The 16,492-nt window shown below is 34.6% G+C and overlaps 1 protein-coding gene across 1 annotated transcript in view; it reads left to right on the top strand.

Annotated features, from left to right (window-relative positions):
• The window catches only part of ABCB7 (ATP binding cassette subfamily B member 7), a 211,508-nt gene that overhangs the window by 151,362 nt on the left and 43,654 nt on the right, over positions 1-16,492 (top strand). Inside the window, exon 11 of the mRNA XM_090408836.1 lies at positions 144-307. Coding sequence (XP_090264962.1) covers positions 144-307 — 164 coding nt within the window. The remainder of the gene's footprint in view (positions 1-143; positions 308-16,492) is intronic.

The raw sequence follows: 16,492 nt of genomic DNA, 5'->3' as shown, positions 1-16,492 counted from the left end.
GTCACCCTTAATTATCTGTATGTATTTTTGCAAATTATTGGAGACGTACTGGTTGATGACCCTTTTTTATAAATGTATATTTTATATAATTATATATTTAATTGAATTGTATTTATAATGTAAAATGTTAATTTGAATTTCAGACAAAATATAAAGCCCCATTCATTCTTCCTACTCCACAAGAAGCAACTGTAATATTTGAGGATGTCTGTTTTGAATATGTTAAAGGCCAAACAATTTTGTCTAACATGAGTTTTGAAGTACCAGCTGGGAAAAAAGTTGCTTTAGTTGGTGGTAGTGGATCTGGGTAAGAAAAGGTATTTTCCTATTATTTTTTAATATGAAGTTTTATGTTAATTTTTTTTTTGTTTTTACACTTTCAACTTTGATCGCTATTTTTTACAAATATGAGTGATAGTTCTTGCATCATTGATTATTGTGTCTGTCATGAAGTAGTAACTACTTTATCTGATTAACCTTCCCATTGGCCTGGATGTATATATATGTCCACCAAAATAAGGATATGAAGCATACGATTGCGTTGAAGAAACATGAATAAGAAGTGCTCACCATCAATTATCTCCATTAAGAGATGCAATAATCCTTCACACTCAGGAAAACCCTTAAACATATTAATTACAGTTTGTGACTCTTCTCAGAGCTAGTTCTGATAAGCAGCATGAAACATGCAGGTTCCTTATGGTATATGCTGTGTGTGGCCGTAATTTAAATAGAGATATATAGCTAAAATGCATGCAATATATTTTTATATTTGTAGTTCTTTAATCATATCATATTCCTTTTATTGTTAATGGCAGGTCAAAATAACAAACTTCCATTCTGAAATATTTTTTATCTGGAGGGGGAGGGGTGAAAAGAACTCCATTAATATATGTATAGAAAATGGTTGTTATCTGTTACTGTATGTAAATTTTATATCAACCTAGAAAAACAAATGTCAGAATCAATTTTATCATATTGTCTAATTATGATTAAGATGACCATTCAGTTTTTATTTTCAATAAAAATTTTTGAGAACAAAATTACTTTTGTGAAACATTTTCATAAAATAAATGTTTTATAATAAGACAGTGCTGCTAAGCAGCATGAAATGAGTAGTTCCTTATGTTATATGCTGTGTGGCTGTAATTTTAAATAGAGATATAGACTAAACACACAGAATATATTTTCCTATTTCTATTCTTTTTATCATATAATTATAGTTTGTTATTAATGGGGCAGGATGAAATAAAAGGAACTTCCCGTTCTAAAATGTTCTTTTTTTTTTTTTTTATACGAGTAAAAAAAAACTTCATCGATATGTACGGAACATATTTGCTATCAATTATTGCATGTAAATCTTGTATGAACCTACAAAAAGAAATACCCAAATCTTTTTCTTTTTTGCTAATATTGCCTAATTATGGTTAGATGACCATTCAGTGTTTGTTTGTTTGTTTCACAAAAATCTTATTGAAGAAAATTACTTTTGACTCATAAAATAATCACAAAGATATTTATTAAAATTTTGTTTGCTGTTTCTTCTAAATTGTCTTATTTATTTATTTTATTTTTTCATCTATTTATAAATCACTTCACAGAATGCTCTACATTTCTGCACTTGTACAGTTTTGATTTACAGAAAACAAATCAAAACATTTATAATAATGTATGTTATCTACAGTATTTGCAGCTAAGCCCCCCCCCTACCCATTTCTGAAATTCATACATTATAAATTGAAACAGACTTTGCCAAGCTCTCTATGTAACATGCAGCTAAAGCAATATCAGTTATTAATGTCTTTCTTATAATTTCAGATATTCAGTTGCTGAACATCAGAAATAATTCTGATATGCATTTTCTTTTGAAAAACCAAAGAAAGAAAGAAAGAACATTGTAAATAATATTTTGTTCTGAAATGATCACTCAATAAAAAAGAAAATACTATATATTTTCTTATTATTATTTAGTATTTCTTGCAGTAAAAAAAAGAAATCACCACACATTTGAAAAATACTTTTACTTCTAGTGGCATTTTTGGAATTTACACATAACATTTTTTAAATAGCTATACGTTTACTACTATTTTCATTTAAAATGTATGCATAAATGCTCCCAAGTGATTTTCATTTTCAATCGTCTTGTTGTGAATGGTTTTGAAAATAAATCATAATACGAAATATCCGTAAGCTGAATAGGTGGGCAACTCCCACCCCTCCCACCTCAAAAAAAGAAAAAAAGTTGAGCCCTGTGTAACATATATGTGCTTTTTTTTTAAACTTCAAATTCTTCTCTCTTTCCAAGATAATTATATCAGATAATTTATAATTTTTGATAATTATTATTATTTCGTGACATCTCCAAGGAGGCCAAAGACTCATTGAGGGAAGGCACCTACTGTATAACTCTTCATCTCCATCATCTACACCATCAGCATCTACTACCCACTACCACTATTAGTATTTTTTATCTGTAAATTGTGTGTGTCCTGAAGGCCAAATTGTCTGTATGCAGGATGAAAAACCCGAGTTGTGGGGAGGAAAAAAACCATGCTACCTCCATATGACATTGGCTAACTCACTTTTGATTGAAAAAACAAACTCATATAAAGATTCCTCTCGTCATAACGAGAATCGAACTTAGGCCTTTTCCAATCGAAGGGTGCAATGTACCATTGTTCTTCCAATTTTGCTATGGAGGCACTAATAAAACTGAAACTGTCATTATTATAAATTAAGAAATTATTTTGACATAAATACTATGTCAGCCTGTAAAAGAAATATCAGTATTTTTTAGGATATCTGATAATCAATCAAACTAGATGAAAACAAAACAAGACACTAATGATGTATACTGCACTACTGCTTGAGACTCTTGAGTGTAACTTCTGGGGAAGTGTTTTATCTTTTCTTTCTCAATAGCAGGTAGAATAATCTAATTGAACTGAGAGGATTATTATTCAGTATTTCTAAGAGAGCTTATTTCAGAAATAGCAACGAGCAGCAGTGAAGTAGGCAATATTTTGAATTTTTTTTAAGTGGTAGGAAACAAACTAACACTACTGAACTTTTTTTTGTGGTATGAATATTAATAGTTTTATATGATGAAAATGTAGCACATTTTCATCATACAAAATGTATTTGTACAACTTTGAATAATTTCAGCAAACAGCCGACTGTAAATTACAAAGAACTAGTCTAGTATTAGAAGTACCTGAGTCAATAGATACAACAATATTATTGCCTTATTTCTTTTTATCAAAATGGTAAAATGAAGTAATAGATGTTGAATACTATCTGTGAAAATTTTCAGACCAGTAGAGAAGGCAGAGTAGTTATTTATAATTCAGTTCTATGAGTAGAGATGGGGGTGGAGATGCAATTGGAAATCTTTAAAATGAGCATATGTTTTGAATCAGTCTGCATAGAATATGTTTTATATATTTTCACCACATCCTGTCTACAGTTGTTAAGCACTGAATGTCACAGGGATGTGCATCCTACAAAAATAAAAGTTAAAAAAAAATCATCTGTTGCAATTTTAAGTGAAAGGTGACGACTTTCTACTGAAATATCATTGGATAAAAATTTTTGATATTAAAAAAAGTCTCACAATCAGACAGTGAGTCATTCAATTTAACATAATTTTTTGCTCACAAAAACTTGTTTCTAAAACTGAAGTGTGATTATCCATGTAATAGTATTTTGCAAAAGGAGAAGAAGAAGAAGAAGAAAAATAAAACATAGTTCATTGGAAACATCAACAGAAAAGAAATGGAACTAACAGAAGAATTTGGATAAGTGCCAGACTGACATAATAGGTGGGACTGAAACAAAAAAGACATAAACAGTGAGATCTTTCTAAGCAACATATACCAAAATGTTATATTCAGCCAGTAACAATCAGAGAAAAGAGGGAGTAGCTATAGTATTCACCACTAAATATGAGGATAATCTTCTTGAATGGCAGATAATATCAATTAGAGTCGTGTGAACAAATATCAGAATGGGAAACTGGACAGTGAGACTTGTTTGTGTTTATGGTCGAACAGAAAGTTCCACCAAGGAAGAAATGGAGAAAAATTTAGAGGTATAAGAGAAGGCGGCCATCATAATGAAAAGAGGAAAAGTTGGTTCTTGTTGGAAAACTAAACAGCATAGTAAGAAATGATTACAAGACATATAGATATGTTTTGGGAAAATTTGGAGAAAAGTGCAAAGCTAAGAATAATGGTAAATGTCTGCTGGATTTCTGTTCAAGACATGAATTAGTTATTACTAACAGCATGTTCCAAAATAAAAATGTGCACAATTCACATGGAGAGAACATGCAAGATATAAGCAGTTTCGTTGACTGTTATAATTGATATCAATGTTTTCCCACTGATTCAGCACACAAGAGTAAACAAGGATTTGAAGTAGGAAGTGATCATTTAGTTTTGAGCAGGATAAAATTGAATTTCATACTGAAAAGGAGAGTGAGTAAGAAAGTTTTAAAATTAATCAAAGTTGAGCAGCTTTCAGAGATGAACCATAGATTGAAATGACAAACATCTTGAAACAAAAATAAAAGCATTTGAAGAACCAAACCTTGGAGATTCAGTGACAAATTCTGAAGAAAACGTTCATTGATTCAACTAGAGAGGCATGTGGTGAGGTTCTCTGTAAGGATAGTAAAATCAGAACTCTATGATGGACTCAGGAAGTTAAAGAGGCAGTCAAGGAAAAGAAGAAGGCATATGGAAAGTTCCAGGCAAGTAAATCAGCTTATGCTCTTAGAGAATACAAAGAAAAATGTAAGGAAGTGAAACACTTTGTTGTTGTTGTTTTGTCCTTTGAAGAGTCTTAGATGTTTCCATATGCTCCTTGAACTGCTTTGGCTATGTCAATGATTTTGTTTGTATAGAGCTTTGTTCAGGATTAGGGTCTATTGCTTGCAAGGCTGATTTAATTGTTGGACAGGAAAAAATGTGAGTGGGTGTCAGCTCAGTATTAGGGTAGTTGTTGCAGTTTCTATATGTTCTTGTATCATCTGAATTGATCTTCATTCCTCTATAATGTCTGTTCTTAGTCTTGCTATCGTGGTGGAGAGGCATGTGATGAGGGAATTTGATGTTGTATCATTGATTTCAGTGGAGCATCAGCAAGAGTTATGATGTCAGTTTCTTGGTTGAGTTCTCTGGCCTCTTTTGCTAATTTGTCAGCTGTTTCATTGTAATCAATGCCTACATGAGCAGGAATCCATTGTAAAATGCAACTTTTTTCTAAACACTTTAGTTGATTTAAGAGTTTATGGGTGTCTTGTGTGAACTTGGTGTTGCCATTTTTGATTGCCCCCATAACTGATCCAATCCAATCTCATATCCAATCACCGAACTCAGTATTTTGTTATTCCTCCTTTAGCCTGAATGATGACTTTCTTCCTTCATGGCATGGACTCAATAAACTTTTGACAGTCAGGTGGCAGAATTTCATTCCAGCTTTCTGTGATTGCTTGACACAATTCTATGACATTTGTGGGCTTTTTTGGTGTCGATTTTTTGCTTTAAAATATTCCAAACATTTTTGATCGGATTAAGGTCTGGGCTATTTGAAGTCCAAGTCATAGTTTTAATTGGAGTGTTTCCATTGTTTTGCAGGTAGTTCTTGATTCATCTGCTGTGGTGACAAGATGCATTATCATTTTGAAAAATGAAATCATTGGAATCTTGGAACCATTTTTCGATACTAGGAACCAAAGAATGCTCTAAAATTTCTTAAACTTCGGAGTTGACAGTACATAACACAGTACATAGTTTTCCAGCACTTTGTGATGTCATGCAATCCCAAACAGTAAATGAGGATGAAAATTAGCCTTTGTATTAATGCATCATTTAAGAACTTTTCACAAACTCTTCTCCATACATAGGTACTGTTATTATCACTGGTTGCAAGGCAAATTCGAGATTCGTCACTAAAAATGACTTTTTTCTAGTCATCACATTCCCAATTTACATGAATTTTTACACCATTGGAAATGCACTTTTTTGTGTTGCTTTATCAAAAAGGTTTTGTTTTTGCTTTGTAAAACTGAAATCCTTCAGCATTCAGTCGATTTCGTACTGTGCAGTCACTTACCTTCACTCTGTAATTTGACTATGCAGCATTAAGTTGTTTGTATGTTGAACTCTGCATGGTTTTTTTGCAAGTTCAGCCAGTTTTCTGCCCTATTTGCATGAGATGGCACTTGGACGTCCACCTCAAGGCATGTTTTTTGCACTATTAGTCAAACGATATTTTTTCCAAATGCCATATACAGTACTTTGAGCACTTTAGTAATCTAGCTACTTGTCTTTGAGATATTTTGTCTTTCAGATATTCAATCATTCTGTTTTTTGAATCACTGGAAAGTTCTTTCAAACCCTTACTCACTTACTGATCACTTACTTTTTTCCAACTGTCAGCTTGATCAGATACTTTTTTCAAACACAGATAATTTATTTTCATTAAATTAACTTTTAAATCTTTGAATCATACATAAATTTTTCTTTTTATACTTTAAAGTGAGCTATTTAATTTCTTGCATACTAAAACATTGGTATGTTAAACTTTCCAAGAAATATATGGGGCATATTGCAGTCATTACATTGATAAACAACATTGATCGGATACTTTTTGCCAAGAGTTGTATTAATATAGATATTAAAGAGGAGTGGCAATAGACTACATCCTTGTCAGACACCTGCATTTATGTTCTGTGAGTCAGATTTTTGTGTGGCTGTCTTTATTTTAATTTGATTATTGTCATATTATTGAAAATTGCTTTAATTAACTGGTTGGGAATGTTGTAATCTCTTAAAATTTCCAGTAGCTTATTACAATTAACTTTATTAAAAGCTTTTTATAATTGATGAATAATATATGGGTCTCTAAGTTGAATTCTCTTCTCTTTTTTTTTTTTTTTTTTCTATCAGGAGTCAGTGCAGGATCTGCTTTTACAGAAAGCATTTTATTCCTCTCCAAAAATATTTTCATAATATTTTATATTTTTCATATTTCATATGACATGGAGTATCAAAGAAAAGGGAATATATGTGGAATTATAAGGCAGGTGATTATCATAGTCTTAGATATCAACTTGGGGGTTCATGGAGGGCAGAATTGGAAGGCCAGGCATTAGTGCTTGGGAAATTGTGAAGGAATATTTGTTAGCAGCAATAGTAAGCTCTATTCCAATGGGATATTCAGTTGTTTGCAGATGATGTGAAGCTGGGAAGGGTTATCAATAATAGTGCAGATGTGGCAAGCCTGCAAGAGGATTTGAATAAACTAGAGCAATTGAATGGGGGGATCAGTTTAATGCAGCATAATGTAAAGTCTTGAAGTTTGGGATCCATCAATGGGAGGCTGTATACTCGATTGGAGGAGCAGTACTGGTGGAAGTAGGGGAGACGAGATCTGGGGGGTGATGATTGATGGAAAACTGAAATTCAGGGAGCATATTGCAAAGGTGGTGAAGGTAACCCAGAGGATTGCTTCAATACTGAGAAGGATGCTGACCTGTAGAGATAAAGGAGTTATCATTCCGTTGTATAAGACCCTGATCAGACCACACTTGGACTATTGTCGAATTTGGTCCCCAGGATTTGAAAGGGATAAATTAACTGTGGAAAGGATACAGAGGTAGATAACAAAGATGGTTTCAGGACTGTACAATATCAGTTATGAGGATCGGCTGAGGGAATGTGGACTGCAGAGTTTGCAGTCCACATTCCCTGAGCAGAGTTTGCAGATTGGATAGAAGAAGGAGAGGTGATATGATCGAGACTTTTAAACTTGAGAGGCAGTTATGGGTAGACATTGGGAAGTTCTTTCGCTTAGTGGAACAACGGGAAGGGGCAATGACAAGAGGTTCAACCATCCTCGCAGGAGGGTGGTTGAACCGTGGAATGCATTGCCTGAGAGAGTGGTGAGAGCAAGAACGGTCAATGAGTTCAAGGAGTGGTATGATAGACTTTGTGTTTCCTAAGAAGGATCTCCCACAATGAGCCTCTTGACTCCATGGAAGCCTGAGTAATAATAATAATTTAGTTAATTTAGCCTTTAAGAGACTTGAATATGTTTTTAGATCCGTTGTTTGAAAGGCTAATGCCTCTATAGTTTTAACATTCATTAATATTGCCTTGGAAGATGGGGGACAATCATAGCATTTTGTATTGCATTTTGAAGGGGATAAATTAACTGTGGAAAGGATTTCCATAGGTAATTTATTCCAGAGGAAAGTTTTCTGGTGGTAATTGATAATTTAGGATCTTATTCACGAATTCTAATACTTTATATCTGAAGTTGTTGGCAGAACATTTGAAAAGTTCAATATTGATACCATCTTCTGAGCTTCTATCATTCTTGCATTGTTTAAGTATTGACTCTGAATCTTCATGGGTAAAGAAGTCTATTGAATTATTTGCAGATAATTGTTCTGAGAGTGGGTTGTCATCAATTGTCCATAATTCTTTATAGTATTTAAGCCAGTCCTCCAAAGGTATTATATTGATTTTCTAAGGTTATTATTCATGTGTTCTTATAAATTTATTTTTGTGTTTGAGGTTAATCAATATTGGTTTCTAAATTGGTAAAAAATTTGTTCCATTGAACTCTATTTATTGGTTTATTTATTTAAAATTTTTAATTTCCAGGTTTTGTTTCTTTAGTAACACAACACTAACTACAAATTAAACAACATTTGTCATTTATCATAGCAAAAAAAAGTAATCTTTCTCCCATTCTTCATGATAGTGATATGCTTTCTTTTTGGTGTTGTCCATGATGTAAAAACTTTTTTAACTTTTTTAAAAACTATTTTAAGAAAGTATAAATTTATTGACATAACCAACACATATAGGAGGGCATCATTTTACAAAGGGGTGAGGTTCCCAGTGCATTGTTTGTAAAGTGAATTGTCCATAAATTGAGGTAAAATTACAATGTATTGAAATGAGATTGGTTCCTTCAGTATTAAATAGCTTCCACAAATTACTCTTTTCCACCAGCTCTTCATTTATTTCATTAAACAAGCCGTGTATTTGTCATTAAAAACAAGGCAAATACCTTGTTTATTGAATGGCACTCACCTGATTTTATGTGTCGAATAATCACTTCTATTTTTTAATCAGTGGTAAGTGATTTTTTTTTTATTAACTGAGGAAGACGTTGGATTGGCTCTATGCTTAGATGGCATTTTTAATTTATTGTTTAAATATTAATATTAGTAAAATTCAGCTTTTTAGCAGTCCTTACAATGTGATTCATGGTGGACCAAAGCATAAAGAGTTTTAGAATTTCTGTCCACAATACTGTAGAATATAAAACAAAAGACAATAGACAAAAGAACACTGCCAACATGCTGTGCTTGTTTATGTTTTGTTTAGGTTTTGAATTTTTCTGCTGTTGATTTTGAAATGTTCATTAATTTGAATCTTCATGAATAGAATAAATGTAAAATGAGACCTCCCTGTACTGTGCCTTGCTAATAAGCATATGGAAAACACAAGTTATTGCTTTTCTGCATTACTGTTATGACTACTAACAGTAATTGTAATTGACATTGAATAGTTCGAGTGTAATAGGATTTTATACAAGTATCATTTTATATGGGTACATGAGTTGTAAATCCATCAACTGGAGTTGTTCAAGCAAAATTATTTCTAAAAATGCTTGTACTTTTGCTAATGTTGTTTGAATGTGAGTTGTATCTTGCTCCGAATTCTACCACACAAATTTTTAACAAGGGGTGTGCTTGATAATTGCTGTCTTAAGAGGAATATGTGAATACATTCTTGGCAATTGACTACAAATCTTTGTGATTTATGTTATGGGACGACTGCTATATATATTACCTCATCAAGTTTTAATGATGTTTAATTATTTAAATTTTTTTTTTGTATTTTTATTCTATTTTTACATAGTCTAGAATCTCTGCTCTAGAGACCAAACTTTGAACTTTTTCTAGCCACTTCAGGCTTCCAGTAAGTTGGGTGGTGGTCTCACACTGAGTGATGAAATTCATCTCCTGCCACTACTTCCATTCAGCCACAGATAAATGTCATTTACTTTATGATAGTAAGCGGTGATTTTTACCTTTTGATTCTTTATCTCAGTGCTACATAATCACTTAGATCTTCAAAGAAATCACAGTAAGCTTTCTCTTGAAGACTACAAGGATACTTTATGCTCTGCTCTACTCCATGGGAAGTAAGGACCAATTGCATGTAATGTATACTGGTATTTTTTTATGAATCTTATCAGCAAGAACTGAGATTTTTTTATTTTCTTATTTATGGAGAAAAATGAATAAATAACCTTGAAAATTATAAAGAAATGAAATCAAAATCTGCTCCAATGACACTCGGTTTGCTGTTTTTTAATTAATGCTTTGTTATGCATTCAAGTGGTTAACCTCGGATTCTAAGAAAGAAATCTTAATTTTTGCGAAGTTTATATCATTTTTTGCATTCATATATATCTAAGCAATAGCATTTAAGGGAGATGGAGACAAATTCTGTTATCTCTCCTCCTTCCTAAATGATTTTGTTGCTGTTTTAAAAGAACTGGACAGTGAAAGGTACTGAGTCTTCCTGTCTGAAAAGTTTAAATTGAGAAAGGAGAACTAGTCAGTGGCTGAAAGACTATGAATCTCTATATAAATTTCTACCCTTCTTGCATTGATCATCAATATTTTAGTTTTCTGGTTTCATCATCATCATCTTCAAATTCCGGATATATACCTTCAAGAGGTGTACAGGATACGATAGTACTACATGAAAAATTTACATCATTACTAACTTCCTAACTACAATTTTCCTCCGAATCAGTCTGTTAAATGTCAAGACTACAATATTATCAGGTCTTATATTTCTGTCTTCTATGGCACTTTTTACTGTATCAATCCACCTATATCTTGGTCTTCCTCTGGGTCTTTTTCCTGCCAACCTGGCAGAGAACACTTGTTTTGCTAATCTTTCCTCGCCCATTCTGCTTAAGTGAAAATACCACCTGAGATTAGCTCTGCTAATGCATTCCTGGATGCTGACAATGTCAAGTTCTTTCCTAATATCCTCATTTTTAATATGATATTGCCATTGATACCATCTGTTCATGCCCTTAATCTTTCTCAGGACTCTCATATCTGCAGTCTCTAGTCTTTGGTCAAGTGTTTTATTCTAACCCAGCTCTCAGATCCATAAGTTAAAATTAATTTAAACATTGTCTTGTATACAGCTAATTTAGTATTTTGGCTAATTTCTCTCTTATTCCATATAAATTTATTCAGTTGACTTCCTACCATATCAGCTTTGTTGATTCTGTTGTCTATTTCCATATGTAACTTACCATCTTCACTAAAAATCATGCCTAAGTAGCAGAAATGTTTTACTTGTTCCACAAGTTCTCTATTCACAACGCAGTTGATATTTTCAATGCTTCTGTTTATTTTCATTGTCTTTATCTTTTTAATGCTGACCTTCATACCATATCTATTACAACAGTTATTCATTTTAGTCAGGGAATCTTGCAAACTTGTAGTGGATTTATTTAGAAGTATAACATCATCTGCATAAAGCAAAGAGCTGAGATTAACACCTCCAATTTTGATATCAGGTTTAATACCACTTTCCTTCATAATGTGATCCATATAGATAATGAATAAGAGAGCGGATAACGTACATCCTTGTCTCACACCAGATTTAACATTAAACCATCTTCCTGTACTTCCTTCAATTCTAACTGCTGATTTACAACTCAAATAAAGACTAAGTATTGCTTGATATGATGTCCCATTAACACCATGTAACTGCAGCGTATTGAATAGCTTCTCTCTTGGCACTTTCTCATATGCCTTTTTCCAGATCTACAAAACTTAAATACGGATCTTTGTTATATTCCCATGATTTCTCGACTATCTGTCGTAAAGTGAAAATCTGATCCTGACAGCCTCTATTTGACCTGAATCCAAGCTTGTTTTGAACAGTCCTTCTCAAAGATTTCTCAAGTATACTTGCATATATCTTACCAGTAATGAAATGCCTCTGTAATTCTCACATTCAGTTTTATTTCCCTTTTTATATATGGAAACTATGAGAGCTCTAGTTTTCATCCCTCTGTCCAGGCCTTCAGAACTATGCAGTGCAGCCACTGTACGAATTTTATACCTCCATACTTGAGTATTTCTGGTCAAATATCATCTACTCATGCTGCCTTTCCACATTTCAGGCTTTTGATGGCCTTTTCAACTTCGAGTATGGATATGTATTCCTGACTGCATGCCTGGTCAGTGTTTTTTACCACTGTGCTGTCATCTCTGCTTGTTTCATTTAGCAGTTTTTCCATACTTCAAGGATATCTTTTTCTCCTGTTTTCATGTCACCTTTATCATCTCTAATTCCTTTTACAGCACTCTTTCCTCCATTTCTGAGCTGCTTCAACAACCTCCAGAATATCTTGGCACCTTCTTGATATTTATTTTCTATGTTCTTGCCAATGGCCACCCAAGACTTTTGTTTAGCCAGTTTTACACAGTATTTAGCTTTCTTACATTTGTCTCTGTATTCTCTAAGAGCACAAACTGACTTATTTGCCAGGAACTTTTGATATGCTTTCTTCTTTTCCTTGACTGCTTCTTTAACTTTCTTTGTCCACCATGGAGTTCTGATTTTTCTATCCTTGCACACAATCTCACCATATGCCTCTCTGGCTGAATCAATCAGTGTTTTCTTCAGGGCTTGCCACTGAATCTCCAAGGTTTGGTTCCTGCTCTCAAACTCTTTCATTTTTTCATGAATAGTATTTGTGCATTTTAGGCTACAGTTCACATCTGAGAGCTGCTCAACTTTTATTATCTTTAAAACTTTCTTATGTGTTCTTCTTTTCAATTGAGGACACACGGGAGGAAGGAACTGGATTTTATGCGGTTATTAAGGGATAACTATCTGCGACAGCATGTAATGGAAAATACTAGGGGTCAGAGAGTGCTTGACCTAGTAATTACATCTGAGGATTTGGCTGTAACAAATATGACCACATTGCCACCAATCTGTGAGAGTGATCATAGGGTCTTAACTTGGGAGGTGGCTAAAGGTGTAGAATTTTCAATTAAGACAGGGTACATGTGGAATTATCGGGCTGGAAAGTATGACAAGCTTAGGAGTTTGATTGGTTCAGTGCCATGGCATGTACAACTGCAAGGACTAGAAGTTGATAGTGCATGGGAGGTAGTTAAGAAGTGTTTGCATGAAGCAATGGCTGACTGTATACCTAGAGTCCGAATAATAAATCAAGTAGGGGTTAAATGGATGAATAACACCATTAAGCTTGAGTTGCAAAAAAAGAAACAACTATGGAGGGAATTTAAGGAGAAGGGTGACCGGCAGGCACATGAACAGTATAAAGCACAGGCCAGAAGGGTAACGAGTGTGGTAAGAAAAGCAAAAAAGGATTACGAAAGAACATTGGCCATGCAGGCTAAAGAGAATCCTAAACAGTTTTTTAGATATGTAGCAAGTAAAAGGAAAAATGTACATGGCAGATTGATTTTAAAGAATGCTGATGGTAGGGAGGTAACTGAATCAGTTGAGATAGTTGAATTACTGAGTGAGCACTTTGCAAAAGTATATCATCCAGGTGGTGACATTGCAGAAACGAATAAACCAGTAGATTATACGGGAATTGTGGTTAATGAAGTGGATGTGAGTAGTCTATTGCATAACCTCAATGTCAATACATCTGTGGGATTGGATGGTATACCAGCTCGTGTTGTACGAGAAGCAGCTAAAGAATTGTCAGTACCCTTGACCATTTTGTTTAATTTGAGTCTCGGGTCTGGGTTAGTCCCAAGCGGGTGGAAAGAGGGGAAAATAGTTCCACTGCATAAAGGTGGTTCCAAGACTGCTGTAGTAAATTACCGACCGATTAGCATATCAGGAATCATTGTCAAGGTCTTAGAGAAAATAGTCAAGAGGAAAATACAAGATTGGATAGAAGAAAATGGGATACTGTATCGGGGACAGCATGGTTTTGTGAAGGGTAGGTCATGGCTCAGTAACTTGCTCACGTATTATAACACAGTGACGGCTGAACTGGATAAGGATAATGGGTTTACGGTGATTCTACTGGACCTTGCCAAGGCCTTTGACAGGATTCCACATGGAATTCTAATCAGTAAATTGCAGCATATGGGAATGGACATAGGGTTGGTGAGATGGATAGGAGGGTGGTTGACGGAGAGATATCAGAGAGTGGTTTACTCGGGAGTAGAGTCCACAAGACGGCCTGTGACTAGTGGTGTGCCACAAGGATCTGTTCTTGGACCACTGCTGTTTAATTTGTTCATAAATGATATAGGAAATGATCTGAGAGGAACAGTTCATTTGTTTGCGGATGATGCGAAGTTGGGTAGGGCAATAGTGAATGCAGATGACGTCAAAATTTTGCAGGATGATTTGGATAGATTGGAGGTCTGGGCTAAGGAGAATGGATGTCAGTTTAATGTGGCAAAATGTAAGGTTATGCATTTTGGGGTGAAAAGATTGGCGGCAGTTTACTGCATTGGTGGAACCGTGCTCCAGGAAATTGATGAGGCATGAGATTTAGGAGTGTTGGTAGATAAGGAATTGAAATTTAGGGGACACATTGCAAAAGTGACCAAAACAGCTCATCAAATCACTTGGTTGCTGAAGATTACGATGACAAGCAGAGATAAGCAGGTTATTGTTCCTCTGTATCGAGCCTTGATAAGACCCCATCTAGACTACTGTGCTCAGATTTGGTCACCTAGGTTTCTTCTTGATGGGGAAGAGGTGGAGAGGATCCAGAGGCGAGTGACCAAGATGATAGCAGGTCTGTGGAATGAACCGTATGAGAACAGGTTGAGGATTTGTGGGTTGCAAAAATTGGTTGATAGGCGGAGGAGGGGAGATATGATTGAGACATTCAAATTACTGAAGGGTTTCTATAAAATTAATTCAGAAGATATTTTTGAGAACAGGGCTGGTTGTGGGAGGACTAGGGGACATCCATGGAAACTGGGCAAAAGTGTGGTTAGTAAAGGTGTTAGAGCTGGGTTCTTTACTTTTAGAGTAGTGAATGAGTGGAATGCGCTCCCTGAGTCTGTGGTGGATGCTGTGACAGTGAATGAGTTTAAGGCGAGGTATGATAGATACTGTATGAATGTCAAATAGTTGTGATGAATATGATTTGGGGCCTCCCTCGATGAGTCCAATGACTCCCTGGAGTTGCCCGTAATAATAATAATAATATGAAATTCAATTTTATCCTGGTCAAGACTAAATGGTGATCACTTCCAATTTCAAATCCTCTGTACACTCTGATGTCCTGCACCAGTGGGAAAACATCATTATCAACAATAACATAGTCAATGAGACTTTTCTTATTCCTTGCCTCTTCTCTCCATGTGAATTTGCACATTTTTATGTTGGAATATTGTGTTAGTAATAACCAGTCCATGTTCTGAGCATCATTACAACAGGTATTTGCTATTATTATTAGCTTTGCTATTTTCTCCAAATTTTCCCAAAATATTTTTTGTATGTGACAATTATTTCCTACTCAGCTATTTAGATCCCCAACATGGTCCTACTTTTCCTTTTTCATTGTGTCAATTGCTTTCTCTAAAGCCTCAAAAAATTCTTCCACTTCTACCTTAGTTGAACCTTCTGTGGGACCATAGGCAAAATAAGTCTCATTGTCCAATTCCCCATTCTGATATTTGCCCATATCACTCTACTTGACACTGCCTGCCATTCAAGAAGATTAGCCTCATATTTTGTGTTGAATACTATGGCTACTCCTTCTTTTCCTTGATTGTCATTTCCTGAATATATCATTTTGTATTTATTGCTCAGAAAGATCTCACCAGTTTTTGTCTTTTTTGTTTGAGTCACCCCTATTATGTCTATCTGGTACTTATCCAATTCCTCAGCTAGCTCCATATTTTTGCCATTCAGGCTTGTTATGTTTTGATAGTACTGATCTTGAACTCTGGTAATGTTGAGTTGGGATTTGATTTAGGATTTGTTCCAGTAGCTGACTTTTTGCTGTTTGCCCTGGTTCCCTGGTGAAAACAACGGGGGCCTTGTTTAACTGAGGTGATGCCCCAGCCGGCATGAAATTCTGTCATGTTGTACCATTGTTTGAAATTTTGGTTTAAGCCAATAAGTATACAATTTGGTCAGCTAAATCCCAAATTGCCAGCCCATCCTCCTCCGTTCTGTATCCAGGTAGATACCAAACAGGGTGCACCACAAGAAGGTGAGGATTGGACATTAGGTCAGAAACCCTGGTGGGTTCTCTGCATTCCTTTGAAGGCTATGTGGACGTCTCCTTGCAGTTATATAGCTTTGACCCTTATGCACCACGTTTTCTGGTTTCTAGTTTTATAATTATAATCAACTCCTCCCCCCCCACACACACAATTCTATTTAAAACTATGTATAACACCATT

Source organism: Typopeltis vanoorti, chromosome 19 (genome assembly GCF_054136105.1).
Source record: "Typopeltis vanoorti isolate ZY-2024b chromosome 19, IOZ_Tvanoo_1.0, whole genome shotgun sequence".
Taxonomy (NCBI): domain Eukaryota; kingdom Metazoa; phylum Arthropoda; class Arachnida; order Uropygi; family Thelyphonidae; genus Typopeltis; species Typopeltis vanoorti.
The sequence above is the reverse complement of the archived record's forward strand: the minus strand, read 5'-3'. Positions and strand labels throughout refer to the sequence as shown.